This window comes from Mustelus asterias, chromosome 15 (genome assembly GCF_964213995.1).
Source record: "Mustelus asterias chromosome 15, sMusAst1.hap1.1, whole genome shotgun sequence".
Classification (NCBI taxonomy): domain Eukaryota; kingdom Metazoa; phylum Chordata; class Chondrichthyes; order Carcharhiniformes; family Triakidae; genus Mustelus; species Mustelus asterias.
In genome coordinates this window covers 61,810,035-61,830,428 of record NC_135815.1, presented here as the reverse complement: position 1 = coordinate 61,830,428, position 20,394 = coordinate 61,810,035, and the positions used below count along the sequence as shown (strand labels likewise).

The following is a 20,394-nucleotide window of genomic DNA, read 5'->3' as shown; positions in this document are numbered from 1 at the left end:
CCTATTAATTCTGGAGTTATTTTACAGAAGCTTGTCAAGTAACTCTGCATAAGTCTATTTCTACACTCATTAAATGATCCAAAAATTATACTCAGGGCAGTGTTCCTCTCAAGTCTATCTGTCAATTCATTAGCTGACTAAAGTTTAGCGCAAACCACACAGAGAACTATAACCTTTTGAAGTTAGTATTGGCATGAAATGCACAGAAGCATGTGCAGTACCTGATTGTTACTGTTTGATGTGAATGAACTTCCAAATGCTGGGCTACCACTATGACCAGCTTGAGTTGATGAGAAGGGATCAAAAGCTGCCAAATTAGTTCCTGTGCACTGTGCTTTTCCACCAGGTCCCAAGGGTACACTTTCGGAAATCATCTGAGAAGTAAAAGAAAGAAGTTTTTTTGCACCATGAATGTGGGGTAAAACATCATTCAGATCCAAAGCAAATTATGTTAAATGGCCTAGCCCCATATTTATTTCAAGTAATTGTTTTTGCAAAACAAATCTGAACCACATGAACTCAAGTGAACTGTGCTATGCAAACTGTACAAGGCTAAGCTTTGGCAAGTTTTGTTAAACATTGTCATTGAAGAGAATGACATTTTAAAGAAGTACTTCCTCTTTCCTTAGCTTGTTTTTTTTCTGCCTCATAAGCCACCCAAGATAGCAATGGCTTTTTCCTATCCTAAACTTGCAAATTTCTGTTCCTTGTTAGAACATGGTGGGGCTTTATTATATATTTTACATTAATATTTTTATTTGCCACATCTGTGAAAGTATTTCTTCATAGGGTCTACAAATTGGCCAATGGATGTTCTTGTACTTGCATCATATGTTCATCCAAGGCAGCCAAGTTGAATTGATATGTCTGTTTATGAAAATACTATGCAAGAAAACCTCACTTTTATAACCATTTCTGAATATGCTTACAAAATAATTGCTTCTTAATTGTTAACCAAGACATTAGGACTTATAGCTAAGTTGGTAAATAATGACAGTCAGCTAGCAATATCAGAAACAGAGGCTAGAATTTTAGGTACACCCAGCGCAGGATCCATAGGCAAGGCAGTGGTGAGGCAAAGTAAAATTGGGCACCTATGGGAACAGGGTCAAAACCATTGCATACCCACCTCAGAAGTATTCTACCTGGGGCAGGGAAGGCACTGGGCAGTCCTCTCACTTGCGGGTCACCTGAAGCCCTCATGTGCGTGTGTGTGTGTGCACGAGTGTGCGTGTGGAGATGCCTCCATTATGGAGGCACTTCCCAGCAGAGGTCCTTCCAACAAATCCACACACTACCCCTATTTCTCTGCCCCAATCCTCAACGCCAGGCATGCCAGCCTGACCTGGTGAGACCGCATACTTACCTCTGTCCTTGCTCAGTGGCGGTTCTTCAGGGGACAGCATGTGGTCTCAGTAATGAACACCATTCCCGTTGGTGCTGTAAGACAGCTGCCAGCTCTTTGTTTACCTAATTGCTCTTGAAGGTGGGGCAGCCTTTCGCCAATGGGGGAGGAATGACTGCCTCAAGCTAAATAATGAGCATTAAATGGTTGTGAGGCAAGTTGGCGAAGCACAAGCAGGCTGGCTCCTGACTGTTACGCCAGTGATGTGGAGATGCTGGTGTTGGACAAAATTCAACACAGAAATTTCAACAAATAGATTTTTAAAAATCATTTGATGGGATGTGAGCATTACTGGTGAGGCCAGCATATGTTGCCCATCTCTAATTACCCTTGAGAAGGTGAGAGTAAGCCGTCTTTTTAAACCTCTGCAGCCCACGTGGCTGCCAAGAAGTATGTTACCAAGAATTTCCAGCTTCTGATCTGTTCTTGTAGCCACAATACTTGTAGAGCTGATCGAATTAAATTTTTTAAAAGACTCTATGTCTTTCATGATATCAGACATCGCAAAGTGCTTTATAACCAATGAAATACTTTTTGAAATGTAGTCACTATTGTAATCTAAGGAACATTAGCCAATTTGCACAATCTCCCATAAACAACAATGCGACAATAACTGGATTATCTATTTTCCAGCTGTCAATTGAGAGGTAAATATTGGTCAGGACACCCAGGATAGCTCACATTCTTTTCCTCAAAATTGTGTCTTCGCATCTTTAACATCCACTCAAGCAGACAGATAGGGGCCTTGGTTTAACATCTCATCTGAAAGATGCAGCAGCATTCACTCCCTCAGTGTCACACTGTAGTGTCAGCCTCAATATTTGTACTCAAGCCCTGGAGTGGGACTTAAAACTTGGGACCTTTGACTCAGACGAGAGTGCTACCAAGTTGCTGTCCTGACTCGCAGACATCTTTAACATCTCTTTATATGAATCCGAGGTTCCCTATCTGCCTCAAGACGACGATCGTCATCCCTGTACAAAAGAAAAGCCAGGTAGCGTGCCTTAATGACTATCGTCTGGTGGCTCTGACATCCATCATTATGAAATGCTTCCCAGATTGCCTGGATCCACTATAGTTTGCCGATCACTGCAACAGGTCCACAGCAAACATCATTCTCCTGGCCCTGCACTCAACCCTGGAACACCTGGATAACAAGGACACCTATGTCAGACTCCTATTTATTGACTACAGCTCAGCCTTCAACACCATTATTCCTACCAAACTCATCTCCAAACTCTGACCTGGGGCTTGGCTCCTCCCTTTGCGACTGGATCCTAGACTTCTTAACCCATAGACCGCAATCAATCAGGATAGTCAACAAAACCTCCTCCACGATTATCCTCAACACTGGTGCCCCACAAAACTGTATCTTCAGCCCCTTACTATATTGTTATGCACCATAAGACTGTGTGGCCAAATTCCCCTCCAACTTGATTTTCAGGTTTGCAGATGACACCAGTGAGTCAAATCTCAAACAATGATGAGACAGAGTACAGGAAAAAGATGGAGAATCTGGTGAACTGGTGCGACGACAATAATCTCTACTTCAATGTCAACAAAATGAAAGAGATTGTCATGGAGTTCAGGAAGCATAGTGGAGGACATGCTCCTATCTACAGAGGGGCATGGTGGCACAGTGGTTAGCATTGCTGCCTCAGAGCTCCATGGACCTGGGTTCAATTCTTGGCTTGGATCACTGTCTGTGTGGGCTCCCTCTGGGTGCTCCGGTTTCCTCCCACAGTCCAAACATGTGCGGGTTAGGTGCATTGGCTATGTTAAATTGCCCCTTAGTGTCCCAGGAGGCATAGGTTAGTGAGATTAGCAGGGCAAATATGTGGGGTTACTGGGATAGGGCCAAGGTGGGATTGTTGTTGGTGCAGGCTCGATGGGATGAACGGCCTGCAGGGTTTCTATGGTTTCGACATCAACGGACACAAAGTAGAAATGGCCGTGCGCTTCAAGTTTTTAGGTGTCCAGATCACCAACAACCTGTCCTGGCACCTCCACACCGACACTATACTTAAGAAAGCCTACCCATGTTTCTACTTTCTCAGGGGGCTAAGGAAATTGGTATGCTCACTACGACTCTCACCAACTTTTACAGTTGCACCACAGTTTAGTATGGCTCCTGCTCTGTCCAAGATGGCAAGAAACTTTGTTACAAAGGGTTGTGAATGAAGCCCAGTCCATCACGCAAACCAGCCTCCAATCCACTGACTCTGTCCGCATTTCCCACTGCCATGGAAAAGCAGCCAGCAAATTAAGGACTCCACACACCCTGGACATTCTCTCTTCCACCTTCTTCCGTTGGGAAAAAGATACAAAAGTGTGAGATCACATACCAACCACTCAAGAACAGCTTCTTCCCTGCTGCCATCAGACTTTTGAATGGACCGACCTCCTATTAAGTTGATCTTTCTCTACATCCTAGCTATGACTGCAACACTACATTCTGCAGCCTCACCTTTCCTTCTCTATGTATGGTATGCTTTGTCTGTAGAAGTTGCAAGAAACAATACTTTTCACTGTATACTAATATACGTGACAATAAATAAATCAAAAAGTGGTCAATGCTAACACCCAGGACTTTGATGGTGGGGGATTTGCAATGTTCATGCCTTTGAATGTCAATGGGAGATGATCAGATTCTCTCTCGTTGGAGGTGGTCATTGTCTGGCACTTTTGTGGCACAAACATTATTTGCCATTTGCAAGCCTGAACATTGCCCAAGGCTTGAAAAATGTGGAAATAGACTGCTTCAGAATTTGAAGAGTTGTCAATGCTCTGAAAACTGTGCACTCCATCAGTGAACAGCACCACTTCAGACCTTATGACAGATGGGTGAATGATGAAGCAGTTGTCTTGGGCAGAGATTCTTGGCCTCCAAAACGATTACCATCTTCCTTTACATTAGGTCTGACTCTAATGAATAGAGTCTTTCCATCCCGATTCATGGGGTCTGGAGTCAATGCTGAGCATGCCACAGAAGCTTCATGGCAAATGGCCTCCTTCTGCACTGTGAAGATTCTGTGATTCTATGAACGGTTTACCACTTTGCCACCACCTCTGATCAAACTGTTCTGCTGATGACATAGGACATATCCAGGGATGACGACGGAGGCATCTGGGATATTGCTGTAAGGTATCATTCTGTGATGATGACAGTGTTAGGCTATTGTTATCTGTAAAACAGCTCTACCAATTTCGGCACAATGTTCATGAGGAGGACTTTGAGAGATCAACTGGGAAGGGTATGTCATTGTAATTTCTGGTGCCTAGGTCAATGCGAGATGGTCGATCGGATTTTATTCCTCATCAACTTTCCTTAAGTAGTTTGTTGCAACTGAGTGGCAGTTAAGAGGCAATCGCATTCCAAAAGGTCTGGAGTCACATGTAGGGCACACTGGACAAGGACAGCAGATTCCCTTCCATGAAGGACATTAGTGAACCAGATGGATTTTTAATGATAATCTGACAATACTAAGACTACCTTTTAATTCTATCTTTAATTAACTGAATTTAAAGCACACTAGCTGCTGTGGTAAGATTTGAATCCATGATCCCACATGGCAATAGCCTGGGCCTCTGGATTATTTGTCTGGACAGTAACATTACCACAATACCACTGTTCCCTGCTAAACTACTTTTTAAGATCATAAAAATGGAGGAGGCAGTGACATAGTGGCATTGACACTGGACTAGTAATCCAACGACCCAGAGCAATGCTCTGGGGACACAGGTTCAAATCCTACCGCGGCAAATTTGAATTCAATAAAAATGTGGAATTAAAAGTCTAATGAAAACCATGAAATCATTGTCGATTGCTGTAAAAACCCATCTGGTTCACTAATGTCCCTACTTTGTCTGGCCTATATTTGACTCTAGACCCACAGCAAGTGGTTGACTCTTAATGCCCTCAGGCAAGGGCAATAAAATGCTCACCCAGCCAGCAGTGCTCACATCCCATGAAAGACTTTTTAAAAATCTTGATAATTGAGAGTACAGTGAACTGGTGTGTCAACTCGTAACAATCATGCAAGTTCAAAGTACCACTCTGCTGATATCTGCTATGTGGATGTGTTGAAAGCAGGGTGCAGGGGTGTAAGGGAAATGGGAAATAAAACAGAGAACCAGGTTTGCAATACTTTGACACTTCTACCCTTCTTCACTTCTTTGTCTCCAAACCAACATTCATTACAAATCCAGCAACTCTTAACTACACCGCCTCACACCCCATCTCCAGTAAGAACTCCATCCCATTCTCCCAGTTTCGCAGTCTCCATTGCATTGGTTCCGATTATACTACCTTCTAAAATGGCGCTTCTGACTTGTCCTCCTTTTTTCTGAGGCAAGATCCTGCCCACAACTGTGATTGGCAGGGAACTCAACAGTGTCTGACCCATCTCACCTACTTCTTCCCTTCCCTCTCTCCCTCCCAGAACCATGATAGGGCTCCCTTTCACCTCACTTTTCACCCCATCAGCCTCCACATTCCAAGGATCATATTCTACTAATGCTGCCAACTCCAGCATGCCACCACCAAACACATCTTCCCCTCACCCCCCATGTCAGCATTCCCTGAAGACCATTCCCTCTGTGACACCATTGTTCACTCCTTCATCGCTCCCAACTCTTCATCCCCTTTCCTTGCAATCGAGGAGGAGTAACATCTGCCCCTTTACCTCCTCCTCACCATTCAAGGCTCCAAGCACTCCTTTCAGATAAAGCAGCATTTCACTTGCACTTCCTTCAATTTAGTCTTCTGTATTCGCTGCTCACAATGTGGTCTACTGCACTGGGGAGACTAAACACAGACAGGTGACCACTTTGTGGAACACCTTCATTCAGTCCACAAGCTTAACCCTGATTCTCCTGCCACTTACTATATCAATTCACCATCTTGCTCTAATGCTCACATTTCTGTCCTTGGCCTGTTGCAATGTTCCAGTGAAGCCCAATGCAAACTGGAGGAACGGCACCTCATCTTTCAATTAGGCATATTACAGCCTTCTGGACTTAACACCAAGTTCACCAACTTCAGACTATGAATTCTGTCATGCAGGTTGATTTGCTTTTTTCCGTTTTTCCCAATCCCCTCTTGCCGATAGGGCCAGCCTCTAATTTGTTTTGTGTTATGACTTCAGAGGGCACTGACCTTTGTACTTCTATTAACACATTTTACCATCTAACCTTTAGCCTACAATTAGCACCTTCGTAGGTCTTCATCATCATTAACTGTCTTTTTGTCTTGTGTCCATGACATCTTTGTCAAATCTCACCTGACCTCCTACCTATCCCTGTTTATATTGCTACACTTCTTCCAGAGCATAAAATCCAACACGTTTCTCCTTCTAGAACATAGAACATTGCAGCGCAGTACAAGCCCTTCAGCCCTCGATGTTGCGCCGACCAGTGGAACCAATCTAAAGCCCCTCTAATCTACACTATTCCAATCTCTTCAGCTCTGAAAAAGTCATAGACTCAAAAACGTCAACTGTTTCTCTCTCACGGATGCTTCCAGAACTGCTGAATTTTTCCAGCATTTTGTGTTTTAATGTCAGGTTTCCAGCTCCCATATTATTTTGCTTATTTTGCAATACATTGGTATTCCTTAACAGATTGCAGTGAAGAGCATATGATGAAGCCTATGGTACATACCTCCTGCTTTCCCCCAGAGTATAACTGGGGCAGTTGCATGGAAACTGAAAGGGATTTCAGGTTCACACTTCAAACAGTCAGTAGAAAAGCAAGCTAATTTTATTGCTGCATTTTTGAACAACGATGTGGAGATGCCGGCGTTGGACTGGGGTAAGCACAGTGAGAAGTCTCACGCCACCAGGTTAAAGTCCAACAGGTTTATTTGGTAGCAAATACCATAAGCTTTCGGAGTGCTGCTCCTTCGTCAGATGGAGTGGAAATGTGCTCTCAAACAGGGCACAAAGACACAACATCAAGTTACAGAATACTGATTAGTATTAGTACTGATTAGTTACAGAATACGGATTAGTACTAATCAGTATTCTGTAACTTGATGTTGTGGAGTAAGCTTATTGAGAAGTGTCACATCACTAAGTCTCGTGTATGTGTTTCAGTTTGTAATGTGGTCTGAGCTGCTGCAGAGGTGTCAACTTAAAATGCAAGTAAGTAGCAGAACAGGGCTAATCTGTGCCCTGTTTGAGAGCACATTTCCACTCCATCTGACGAAGGAGCAGCGCTCCGAAAGCTTATGGTATTTGCTACCAAATAAACCTGTTGGACTTTAACCTGGCGTTGTGAGACTTCTTACTCTTTTTGAACAACAACAGGGATACACTACCAAGCCCCTCAAGGCTAATCCGGTGGTGTTGTGGTATCGTCAGTGGACTAATAATCCACAGGCCCAGCATAATGCTCTGGGGACCAGGGGTTCAAAACCAACCAAGGCAATCTGGAATTAAAAAACCATTGAATACAATCGTAAAAACCCATCTTAGGGAAGGAAATCTGCCTCTCCTGTGATTCCAGATTCACAGCAATGTAGTTGACTCTTAAATATCCTCTGAAATGGCCTAGCAAGCTACTTAGTTGTTCCAAACTCAAAGGAATGAAACTGGACAGACCACCTGGCATCGACCTCGGCACCAGAAACAACAATGGCAAACTCAACTCCTGCAAAGTCCTCCTTACTAACATTGGGTGTTTGTGCCAAAAATGAGAGAGAAGTCTCACAGACTAATCCAGCAACAGACTGACAGAGTCATACTCTTAGAATCACAACTTCAGTATCATACCTTAAGAGACAATGTGCAAGACACTGCCATCACCATTCCTATTCCTAGGTACTTCCACTGGCAGGACAGAGCAAACAGACGTGATGGCACAGTGATATTGAGTTGGGAAGGAGTTGCCCTGGGAGTTCTGGACCCATAATGTCTCATGGCATCGGGCCAAACCTCCTGCTGATTACCACATACCATCACCACCCCCTCAGCTGATGAATCGGTACTCCTCCATAATGAGTACCACGTTGAGGAAGCACTGAGGGTGGCAAGGGCACAGAGTGTACTCCAGCTGGGAGACTTCAATATTCATCACAAAGAGTGGTTCAGTCTGTCCATGATATTATCAGTAGGAGTGATCACCGCACAGTCATTGTGGAGGTGGGGGAGGCGGCGGCGATGGGATGCTGGAGGAAGGGTTTGTACCGACTCTCTGAAAGAGCATCCTACCCAGGGTTACCCCCAAACCTGTCCTCATAATCCCGTGTATTTATCTTGGCTAATCCGCCTAATCTACATATCTTGGGACACCAAAGGACAATTTAGCAAGGCCAATCCATCTAACCTGCAAATCGTTGGACTGTGGAAGGAAACCAGAACATCCGGAAGAAACCCATGCAGACACAGGGGAATCGTGCAAACTCCGCACACACAGTCATTTCAATCCGGAATTGAACCTGGGTCCCTGGCACTGTGAGGCAGTGTTAACTACCGTGTCACCCTCATGCAAACACATTAGAGAGAATGCAGAAGAGATTTACAAGAATGGTCCTGGGGTGAGAATCTTCAGCTATGAAGATATATTCGAGAGACTGAGACTGTTCTCCTTGAAGAGAAGGCGGCCAAGAGGTGATTTGATAGAGAAGTTCAAAATCATAAGGGGGCTGGAGAAGGTAGATACGGAGAAACTGTTCCCATTCATAAAAAGACTGAGAAGAGTTTAAAGTGATTTGCAAACAAAGCAAATGCGATGCAAGAAAAACTATTTTCACATAGCAAATCATTCGGGGTTGGAATGCTCCGCCTGGAAGTGTGGTGGAGGCAGGTTCAATTGAGGCATTCAACAGGGCATTAGATGTTTACTTGAATAGAAACAATGTTCAAGAGTTACAGAGAAAAAGCATGAGAATGGCACTAAGTCATCATGCTGATTTGGAGAGCCGGTACAGACACGATGGGCTGAATGATCTTCTTCTGTACTGTAACAGTTCTGTGATTCTGTGACTCTCCACAGACATTGCCAAGCCTAAGTATTTTCAGCATTCTTGTTTTCATTACAAATGTAAAGTTCTGAATCTCTGTAAACAGCAACTTGTTGGAAAAGCCTGCTGAAAAATAATACAAAACTTTTAAAATCAAATTACTAAGACCAAATTAAAATAGAGAGTAAAACCTCAAGTGAAGCAATAAGAGTGTCTGTTGTATCACAGGTGAAGAATTTAAGACATAAAAGGTTTTTCTTTAATGTAGCAATGCCAAGGGCATCAACATAAAGAATAAAAAGCAAGCAGCCATAAAAATCTTATGAAAACATGTTTTAAGAGGAATGCGAAGCAAATAAGGTTATTTTAAATGATCCTTCAATACAATTAGATTTTAAAAGAGCTAAAATTAAAAAAATATGATTTCCTCCTGTGCGTATTATTGTCACTGACAACAGGAGAAAGTAAACTGCCATATAAACCCAAATCAAGGCAAATACAGACCAGAGAAATTCATGTCCATGACTGCCATGCAAGGGTTAAAATTCAAAACAATAATTTGCAACTTCTCCAATTCTCCCTCCCACGTTCGTGAAGAATGAGTCAGGAACAATGCATTTTGGGCCCAAGTATTCAGAGGATTTAAAAACATAACTTGAGTTAAGAACTTCTGATATAAAGAGCCAGCATTACCAGCATGACATATGTAATTAAGAGAAAACTGCTCACCTCCACATAGTCTGCTGGAACAAGTCCAGTCATTCCTTGAGCATTTGTTGCTTCACACCATCCACCACCGACATCCTGAAAATATGAAGCAAACATTTCACTTAAAAACAACTAATGGCACAGATAGTGTTTTCGTTTTATTTTTACCTCAAGTGTCTAGTTGTAAGTGTAGGAAGTGAGGTTTAATGCAAGTGAAATTTAAGTTTTTACAAGTCTTTACAGCCAGAAACTGTGGATTGACAAGCTAATACTATTTCCCTCAATTTTTAAATTTCTAACAGTTCCATAAAGTCAAGGCATGGGAGGGAGGATCCAATTTACTGTTTTTAATTTTATGATTTTATTTTTTGGCATATGCAGGCCCACTAAAATATGAACTGTTGGGGCAGTCCAGTCTACAGCATTTGTTTAATTGGTCCCAAAACAGCCCATAACCATAGCTTCACAACACAACATTTGCACTGAACCTTAAATTGCAAACAAGCTTGATGACCAAGAATATTCCAGCTAATTTGAGTACTATTGTGGGTTTTCCAGATGCCTCAGCTGGTTACAACAGCTGATCTATACAGGTAAGACCAGTAAGATCCCAGGATTGATCTTTAGTCTGTGCTGAACTGGTGGAGGGACATGGGGACATTAGAATTTACCTCAAGTGTGCAGTTTCTCAAAACTGTTGGAAATGCACTGATGTTGTTCCATTAGACTTGCAAAGTTTCCATCACAAACTAAATGGCTTCCACATTTTGAACATCTTTGGCACAGTGTTTTAGATGTCTAAGTTATATAACTCGGCACACAATCATTTAAGCTCAGGATAAGCAAACTGCCTCCACTGCCGAAAAATTAAGGTTTCACAAATTTAAGCTGAATCTCTGAGTAGTATCATTCCGCCACAGGGTGATGATACACAGATTCTGTCCCCATTGCGGAGATCCCAGTTTCAATAAACTTACTTTAGGACATCAGCAAGTAGAAGACTAGAAGTTTGCTACTGGAAACGAGAATCTTTAAGACAATCTTGTTCAAATTTTGTCAAGTAGCTTAGCATGGCATTGAGTGTCAAATTGTTTTCTTGACCAGACATAACACACGAGAAAATATCAGAATAGTCCAAAAAGTCCTGATTTTTGGGCAGCACAATGGTTAGCACTGCTGCCTCACAGCGCCAGGGACCCAGGTTCGATTCCTGATTTGGACACTGTCTGTGCAGAGTTTGCATGTCTTCCCCGTGTCTGCATAGGTTTACTCTGGGTGCTCCAGTTTCCTCCCACAGTTTAAAACACATGCTGGTTAGGGGCATTGGTCACTCTAAATTCTCCCTCAGTGTACCCGAACAAGCGCCGGAGTGTGGCGACTAGGGGACTTTCACAGTAACTTCATTGCAGTGTTAATGTAAGACTACTTGTGACAATAATAAATAAACTTAAAACTTTTTTTTTTAAACTTCTGATTTAAGAAAAAAGAAATCAGGATTAAATTAAACCATGCTGGCTGTTCGGTCTAACTGAACAAGACTGTGCAAAGCTTTAGCTTCATGACTGCCCCAGAGTTGGGTTTTAAGCCCCCTAATCCATCCATCACCAGCAATGCTTATGTTCACCTTCACAACACTATACCTACCTCTCTATTCATACACATTTGCCACTTATAAATTCAATTTCATTCAATTCTTTCTTGCTGGAGACAAAAGGGAGCAGGTGGGAGCGAGAGAAAGAGAGTGCACAGGTGTGGGAGGCAGAAGAAAGAGAGAAAAACTGCAGAGCTTGGCATCTTGAACCTCTTATCCAAATCAATCCACCAGGTATATGAACCAAAATCTTGCACTCCCCCAACTTATGAATGCAAGCTCCTCTGACGACCATGAACAATGGTCTAACCTCTCCCCTTTTCAAAACACTCAACTGCATATGAAAATACTCAGGGCACGATCCTAAAGGCGCATTTGCCATGAGCAATAATGACATTATGGCCATTAACTCTCATGAGAGGGCCATAACGGGATTTGCTGTGGCAAGAGCTCACCCTTGCTGGAGTGACTTAATGTCGGAGGGAATCACTACTGGTTTTCGAAAACCAGTCACGATGATAATACTGGGGGCACAAAGGTGAGTATTGCCCTTGGATGGTGAGTACATGACAGGGCAGTGCCAGACATTTCCCCCCAGCACTCTGGCAGTGCCCTGTGTTACCCTATTGAAGGGGTTCCCTGATATATATGTGTGCGTGTGTGTGTGTGTGTGTGTGTGTGTGTGTGTGTGTGTGTGTGTGCGCGCGCGCGCGGGGAGGGGTGGGGGAGGGAAGGTGGCATGGATGATTGGGGGAGGGATGGTTGTGTCTGCATTGGGGTTGGGGGACAGTTGCCCTGATGCCCGAGGTTGGGGGGGGGGGTTCCCCGATGTCCGTGGGGTGAGGGCCTTTAACTTTACTTTGAGTTCAGAACACTCTTTCCTTCGAATCCCAGGTTTCCCAGCGAGTTTGGGCCCTGCTCCCCAGCTGGCTGCGTAATTCTCAACAGCATTTTGAAATTGCACAGGGTGCTGTTTGATCAGGACAGAAAAGGCAGCTATGAAGCTAGCAAATTTTGCACAGCTTTTCCTGCCTGCTCCAGCACTCTTGTGCAATTTTAAGAAAATTCAGCCCTCAGTGCATTATAACTCCAAAGGAAAAATAGTAATACAATAAATGCAATTATTGTTTAAATTTACTTGTGGGGCTACATTTTCCTGTCCCACCCGCTATGGGAATCATAGTGGGGGAGACAGCATCATGTAAACGTCCACTGACCTTGGGTGGGATTTTCCGGTCTTGGGGCAAGCGCGGTTAGAAAATCCTGCCCGCGCTATTTTTATAGCAAGTATGAATCCGAATGGCTAACATCCAATCCAGCACTTTTTCTATGGCATTAATTATGAGATAATTACAATTGCAGGAGTTTGTAGTTGCGCAAAATGTATCTTTGTGGTATTGACTATATAAAGTGAAATTTACCTTTTTATAATTTGCCTGTTAATTCGTGTGTAATTTGTATTAATTCTGATTGTGTTAAAGTAAAAGTTACAAGTTTTTTCATTTGTGGATCATTCAGTAAATTTGGCTATTTTTTAAAGCCATCTGGGCCTTTTGGCTAAGATAAAGCATCAAATCAAACCCTGAATGGGGTGTAATGTCTCATCTTGTATCTTGTTTGTCCCTCACATGGGGACCAGGAATTGGATTCAATTTGAACTTGATTTTTTGGTTGGACAGCTACTCTATTAGTGACCTTCTAACAAGTGAGGTGGTTTGTTAATGATTGCACAGAATTTACAACTCCTCAGATGAGGATTTGGCTTGGCTGATAAATGGCAAATAACATTTTTACCATGTGGATGTCAACAATGACTCTCTCAAAAAAAAGAACACAATCGCCTTCCCAAGAGAGGATTAAATTTTAAAGGAGGTTTAATTAATACATAAAAAGCACAAAGATAATGACAAATAGAGTAAGACCAATTAGAGACCCAAAAGGTAACTTGTATATGGAAGCAAAAGGCTTGGACAATGTTTTTAATTATTTCCATCTGTCTTCACATACAAGTGACATTACCATTAAGGGGAAGGGTGTGAAATATTAGATGGATTAAAATGGTGAGAGAAGAAACATTAAGGGGTTTAGCTTCACTGAAAATTGGATTCAATGTATCCCGGGCTGCTGAGAGAGGCAAGGGAAGAAAAAAATTGAAATTCTGAGTATAATTTTCCAATCCTCTCAAACTACACAGAGCTCCGGTTGTTCCTGTCATACAAAAAGGAATAAAACTCAGTAATTGCAGGTCAGTCAGCCAACAGCGGTGGTAGCAAATTATAAGGAAAATAAGGGAGGGTATAGGCTGCTATTTAGAAAGATACAGATGAACTAAAGACTGTCAGCATGGATTTGTTACAGGAATGTTGCGTCTGACTGACATGTTTGAATTAAGGCCAAAGTGGGTAGTTTATTTGATATAATCCACAGACTCTATCAGGACTGGATCCCAAATAACCATTGCCTATTCCTAATTGCCCTCGAATTGAGTGGCTTAAGAGTCAACCACATTGCTATGGATTTGGAGTCATGTGTAGGCCGGGCCAGGTAAGGATGGCAGATTTCCTTCCCTAAATGACATCAGTGAAGCAGATGGGTTTTTACAACAATTGACAATGGTTTCAAGGTCATTAGACTTTTAATTCCAGTCACAAAATTAAGAAACCATGGGATCCAAGAACAATTCAAGTTCAAAACCGGTTCAGTGGCAGGAAGCAAAGAGCAATGGTAAATGGGTGTTCCTGTGACTGAAAGGCTATTTCCAGTGGAGTTCCAAAAGGCTTAATATTTAGTCTTTTGTTTTTGGTGTGTATTTAAATATAAATAATTAAAACCAAAAAGAAGGGAGATTGAAAAATTCGTTGGGTGGTCGATAGTAAGGAAGAAAGCTGTAAGATACAGTAAAGTATGAAAAAAAGTGAGAAATAGATTTCAATCCAGAAAAGAGAAAGAAAATGCATTTTAGGATGAAAAATGAGGCAGAGGATGCATAACAAATGGCAGGATACCAAGAAATGTAGAGGAAAAGAAGGACATCCACAGATCACTGAAGGTTCAAGTAGATAAGATGGTTAAGAAGCATACGAGATACTTTCCTTTGTTCAACAAGATATAGAATACAAGAGCATGGAGGTCACACTAGAACTAGGGCAGCATGATGGCACAGAGATTAGCACTGCTGCTGCACAGCACCAGGTTCAACTCCAGGCTGTGTGGAGTTTGCATGTTCTCCCCGTGTCAGCATGGGTTTGCTCCGGGTGCTCCGGTTTCCTCCCACAGTCCAAAGATATGCAGGTTAGATGGATTGGCCATGCTAAATTGTCCCCCAATATGTGTAAATTAGGGGGATTAGTGGAATAATGTGTGGGGTTACAGGGATGGGGGCGGGAGAGTGGGCCTGGGTAAAATGCTCTGTCAGAAAGTTGGTTCAGACTCAATGGGCTGAACGGCCTCCTTCTGCATTGTAAGGATTCTATGATGAACTGTGAGAAACACAAGTTAGGCCATACCTAAAATACTGGATATACTTCTGGTGACACTTTACATGAGGATGTGATCGCCTTAGAGAGAATACAGAGGAGATCTACAAAGAAGCTGCCAGAAGTGGAGAAATTTGGCTATGAGAAAAGGTTGGATAGATTTGGGTTGCTTCCTTTCGAATAATGGAAGTTCAGGGAAGACATCATTTCATGCACCTCAATTAAGATGGGCCAAGAGAGGGTGCCCTATTTCCCTTAGCAGAGAAATCAATAATCAGACAGCATAGATTTAAAGCAATTGGTAGAAGAATTAGAAGGAAGTTGAGGAGAAATATTTTCAGCCAGAAGGGCTGAAGCTCTGGAACTCACTGCCCAAAACAGTGGCAGAGCAGAGACCTTCAAGTGCCATAACTCTTTTTAAAAAATTAATTCAAGGGATGTGGGCGTTGCTGACTGTGCCAGTATTCATTGCCCATCCCTAATTGTCCTTGAATTGAGTGGCTTAAGAGTCAACCACATTGCTGTGGAGCTGGAGCCACATGTCAGCCAAGCCATGCAAGGATGGCAGATTTCCTTCCCCAAGGGATATTAAGTGAACCACATGGATGTTTATAACAATTGACAATGGTTGCAAGATCATTAGACTTTTAATTCCAGATCTTTACTGAATTCAAATTTCACCAGCTGTCATGATGGGATTCGAACTTGGGTACCCAGACCATTACCCTGGGTCTATGGATTACTAATCCAGTGACAATACCACCATGTCACCAACCACGCCCCCCCCCCCGCCCCCCTCCCTCCCTTTCAGGCTACAAATAAAGAACTAGAAAGCAGTATTAAGCTTCATAGCCCCTTTTACAGTTACTAACCTAAATACCATTTTTCCAGGCTGTAGAGAGATAAGCAAGTTAGTGATTCGGAAGGACAGCCTCTATCTCTTAGTGTAAGCACTACCAGATCATTCATCAAGTATAAACAAGGTATGACTAATCAAGTTTCCATAAGATGATCAGCTATGGCTTGACTGAATGATGCAGCAGACTCAAAAGGTTCATATCTGAATGGCTTATTCCGACTACTGTTTCTTGTATTCTTTTGCTCATGGGAAAAGAATACACATTCACATGTTCAAGGCAGGTTCTATCTGCAGGGTCTGTTCCGTCAAATTCAAGAGAAAAAAAAAAATCAATCTAGCAACATAAATTCAGTTTGAATCAGATATAAATGTTCAAGTAAAATTAACCATTACTTTGAGCTTTATTCACAAGTTACAATTAAATGATTTGAAATGTATACAGACATGTATAAAGGCATTTGAAAAAAAAGAAATAAATGTAGAAAATACAAAGAATGTTAGATACAAGTTCAACCTTTTCACTGATTCAGGCTGATCTTATCAACTTTGGCATCTCAATTAACCCAGATGTAAGTTTCAAACTCAGCATCCGATTCCGCACCAAATTTCTTTTTTCCGCCAATGAAATTCATGATTACTGCAATGCCCTCCATGACAGTCTCTCACTCTGTAATTTCCAGCAAGTCCAAAATTCAACCACCTGGTTGGAAAGCTCTGTTGCTGTGGGTCCGGTGCTCTCACAAGATGTTTCAGGTGATGACTGCAAACATTATCAAAGTTATAGATGACAAACTCGGTGTTTTGACACAGAACACTAATGCTCACTTGGATGAACTGCAGAGTACCGGCAGAAGACTCAGTGAGGCGGAAGATAGAATCCTTAATGTCAAGAGTGCTGCTTCTTCAGTCGAGGCTCGGCTACAATCCTTAGAGAATCAGCTGCATGGTATGTCAGATATCCGGATGGAACAGAAGAATCTGTGCCGAAGGAAGAATATCTGTTGATCGGTTTTCCAGAATAAGCTGAAGGCAGGCTCCCAATTCAATTTTTTGAAGGCTGGTTGCCTTGACACAAAGGCAGGCCAGAATAAACTCAAAGGGGCACACTGTATCCTATCCTTGAGGCCTAGGGACAACCAACATCCACGGTCTGTTATCATACGTTTCCATGGCTTCAGGGATCACCAGAGGGTTTTGCAGACTGCCAGGCATGATGGGACTGGGATCTATGGTGAAGTGAAAGCCTCTTATAGAACTTCTTGGTTGCAGTGCAACAAAAATGCATAGGCTTTGATGTGGTTAGAGAGCATTTGAAAGCTTTTGGTCACCCTTGAAGGGTCCAACTGGACGTTCGACAATCTTGCAGAGGTTTCGGCTTTTTTTAAAAAAGAATCCATGAAAGGCAATGGCTTGGAGTTGTAATCCACAGATCCCTGTTAATCCTGGGCTGTACCCCCTGTAATTATTTTCTTGTGCTGATCCTATACTGTGCTTTTTCAAATTAGAATACTGAACCTCTACAGTGCTGAAAGAAGCTATTCGGCTTTCTGCACGAACTTACTAAAAGACCATCCCACCTAGACCCGCCCCTCCACCCTATTCCCATAACCCTGCACATTTCCCATGGCTAATACACCCAACCCACACATCTTTGGACTTTGGGAGGAAACCAAAGCACCTGGAGGAAACCCACGCAGACACAGGGAGATAGTGCAAACTCCACACAGTCACCTATAGCCGGAATCGAACTCGAGTTCCTAGCACTGAGGCAGCAGTGCTAACCACTGTGCCGCCCCATACTGAGACTGAGGCAAACTTTGCTGACTATCCTGTTTATAGATTCATATTCCACAGTTCTTCATTAATTCTTGTTATCCTTGAATGTATTCCCTGTAACTGCATCTTTAATTGATCCTGTTAAGTTAATTATCACATTGATTGGGGCAATCTTATGAGTGAGCGTAACTGAGAATTTTCACTCGTTATCCTGATGTGTCCAGGAATATTCATTGATCCTTTATGGAATGCATCCCACAATGTACTCATAGCAGGCTCGAAGGGCCAAATGGCCTCCTCCTGCTCCTATCCGATCTTCCATGTACTTCTCATTCTTAAGGAGTGTGTGAGCAGGTTGCATGGTGTTAAAACAGTGCAATTTTTATCCATTTTCTCGTCTTGTAATCCTGGTATATATAGTGGTGGACTTTTTCACCAGATAGCCTTTGTTTCAATTGTGATTAGGTGAGCTAGCTAGATGGGTGGAGAACTGGCTTAGCCATAGAACACAGAGGGTAGCAGTGCAGGGGTCTTTTTCCAGTTGGAGGTCTGTGACTAGTGGTGTTCCGCAGGGCTCTGTACTGGGACCTCTGCTGTTTGTGATATATATATATATATATATATATAAATGATTTGGAGGAAGATGTAGCTGGTGTGATCAGTAAGTTTGCGGACGACACGAAGATTGCTGGAGTTGCGGATAGTGATGAACATTGTCAGAGAATACAGAAGGATATAGATAGGCTGGAACATTGGGCGGAGAAATGGCAGATGGAATTTAATCCAGATACATGCGAAGTGATGCATTTCGGTAGATCTAATGCAAGGGGGAGCTATATAATAAATGGCAGAACCATCAGGAGTATAGACACACAGAGGGACCTGGGTGTACAAGTCCACAGATCCTTAAAGGTGGCAGCACAGGTGGAGAGGGTGGTGAAGAAGGCATATGGCATGCTTGCCTTTATTGCACGGGGCATAGAATATAAAAGTTGGCATATGATGTTGCAGCTGTATAGAACGTTGGTTAGGCCACATTTGGAATACTGCGTCCAGTTCTGGTCGCTGCACTACCAGAAGGACGTGGAGGCTTTGGAGAGAGTACAGGGAAGGTTTACCAGGATGTTGCCTGGTATGGAGGGGCTTCGCTATGAGGAGAGATTGGGTAAACTGGGGTTGTTCTCCCTGGAAAGACGGAGGATGAGGGGCGACCTAATAGAAGTGTATAAAATTATGAAGGGCATAGATGGGGTGAACAGTGGGAAGCTTTTTCCCAGGTCGGAGGTGACGAACACAAGGGGTCACGGGTTCAAGGTGAGGGGGGCAAGGTTCAACACAGATGTCAGGGGGACGTATTTTACACAGAGGGTGGTGGGGGCCCGGAATGCACTGCCAAGGAAGGTGATTGAGGCGGACACGCTGGGATTGTTTAAGACTTATCTAGATAGCCACATGAACAGACTGGGAATAGAGGGATACAAACGAATGGTCTAGTGGGCACATGAGCGGCGCAGGCTTGGAGGGCCGAAGGGCCCGTTCCTGTGCTGTATTGTTCTTTGATTAAAATGAGTAGCAGAAAGGTGGGCAAGTGGTTTAAAATGAAGGTAGTGGGTAGGGTTCTACGAGTCCTCATAGTGGCTGAGGTATCCCTACTTATGGGCACATGTATTTTTTTTGTATTTTAGTTGTTTTGGGGTTATAGAATCTTTGACTGACTCCTGTTATGATACAGACTATATATCCTGGGAAGAGACGTTACATTGTGTGGTAATATAATCAGGGTCTAGTTTTAAGGCCGATTAAATTGGATATCCTAAATTAAAGTATTGGGCAGATTAAAATCACACACAGTCAAACCTTGGGCAGGCCAACTATACAAATACACAAACATGTCTGGGCCTGACCCATCAGACATCATTGCACTCTTGAGACCCAGCAGGAGATCATTGCACCCCATTGAAATGCACTGGCCTATTGTTAGAAGCCCTGATCGGGCCAGACTTTCTGTCACCCTAGAGTTTGCGGTGTCGATGGTAGTCATGATGTGGAGATGCCGGCGTTGGACTGGGGTAAACATAGTAAGAAGTCTCTACCAAATAAACCTGTTGGACTTTAACCTGGTGTTGAGACTTCTTACTGTGTTTACCCTAGAGTTCCTGCAGTTACATGTAATGTGTTGTCAGATAAGGTAAGTGACAGCATGGAAATGAACACCTGGGGGCGGGTCCTGGTGTCCTGTCAGGCAGACTGGGTATTGGAACCCCCTCCTAGCACCTCATTGGCCGGAAACCAGAGGAGTTTCTGGAAAGGCAGGCAGGCAGATAAAGGTACATATCTCAGACACACCAGCAGCGAAGACTCAACGAGGGAGGTGACCTTGACCATTCGGAAGACTGACCAGAGAAGGAAGAAGCTGCCATCGAGACTCGCCGTGACAACGGACCAGAGGGACTCAGAAAATCGGGCCTGCAGTTTAACTAAACCAACTTTGCGGGTAGTCCACTTGAATCTGGGGTATCCTCTTGTTTTATGTGGGTAATTTAAGGGTTAATAGTGTTATTATTAATAAACTTGTTGAACCTTTACTTGTGTTTGTCCTTTGTCCATCTTGCAAAT

The 20,394-nt window shown here is 43.0% G+C and overlaps 1 protein-coding gene across 7 annotated transcripts in view; it reads right to left on the bottom strand.

Annotated features, from left to right (window-relative positions):
* Positions 1-20,394, bottom strand: part of snx9b (sorting nexin 9b) — a 237,976-nt gene that overhangs the window by 163,177 nt on the left and 54,405 nt on the right. For 3 of the 7 annotated variants that reach the window (XR_013499657.1, XM_078229971.1, XM_078229972.1), the window contains exons 3-4: positions 10,098-10,172; positions 222-374 (exon numbers count right to left, since the gene is read on the bottom strand). Coding sequence is in view for 6 of the 7 variants with exons in the window: in XM_078229971.1 (XP_078086097.1) it covers positions 222-374; positions 10,098-10,172 (228 nt within the window). In the remaining variant the exon portion in view is untranslated. The other 4 variants (XM_078229976.1, XM_078229977.1, XM_078229975.1 and 1 more) reach the window with 3 other exon arrangements.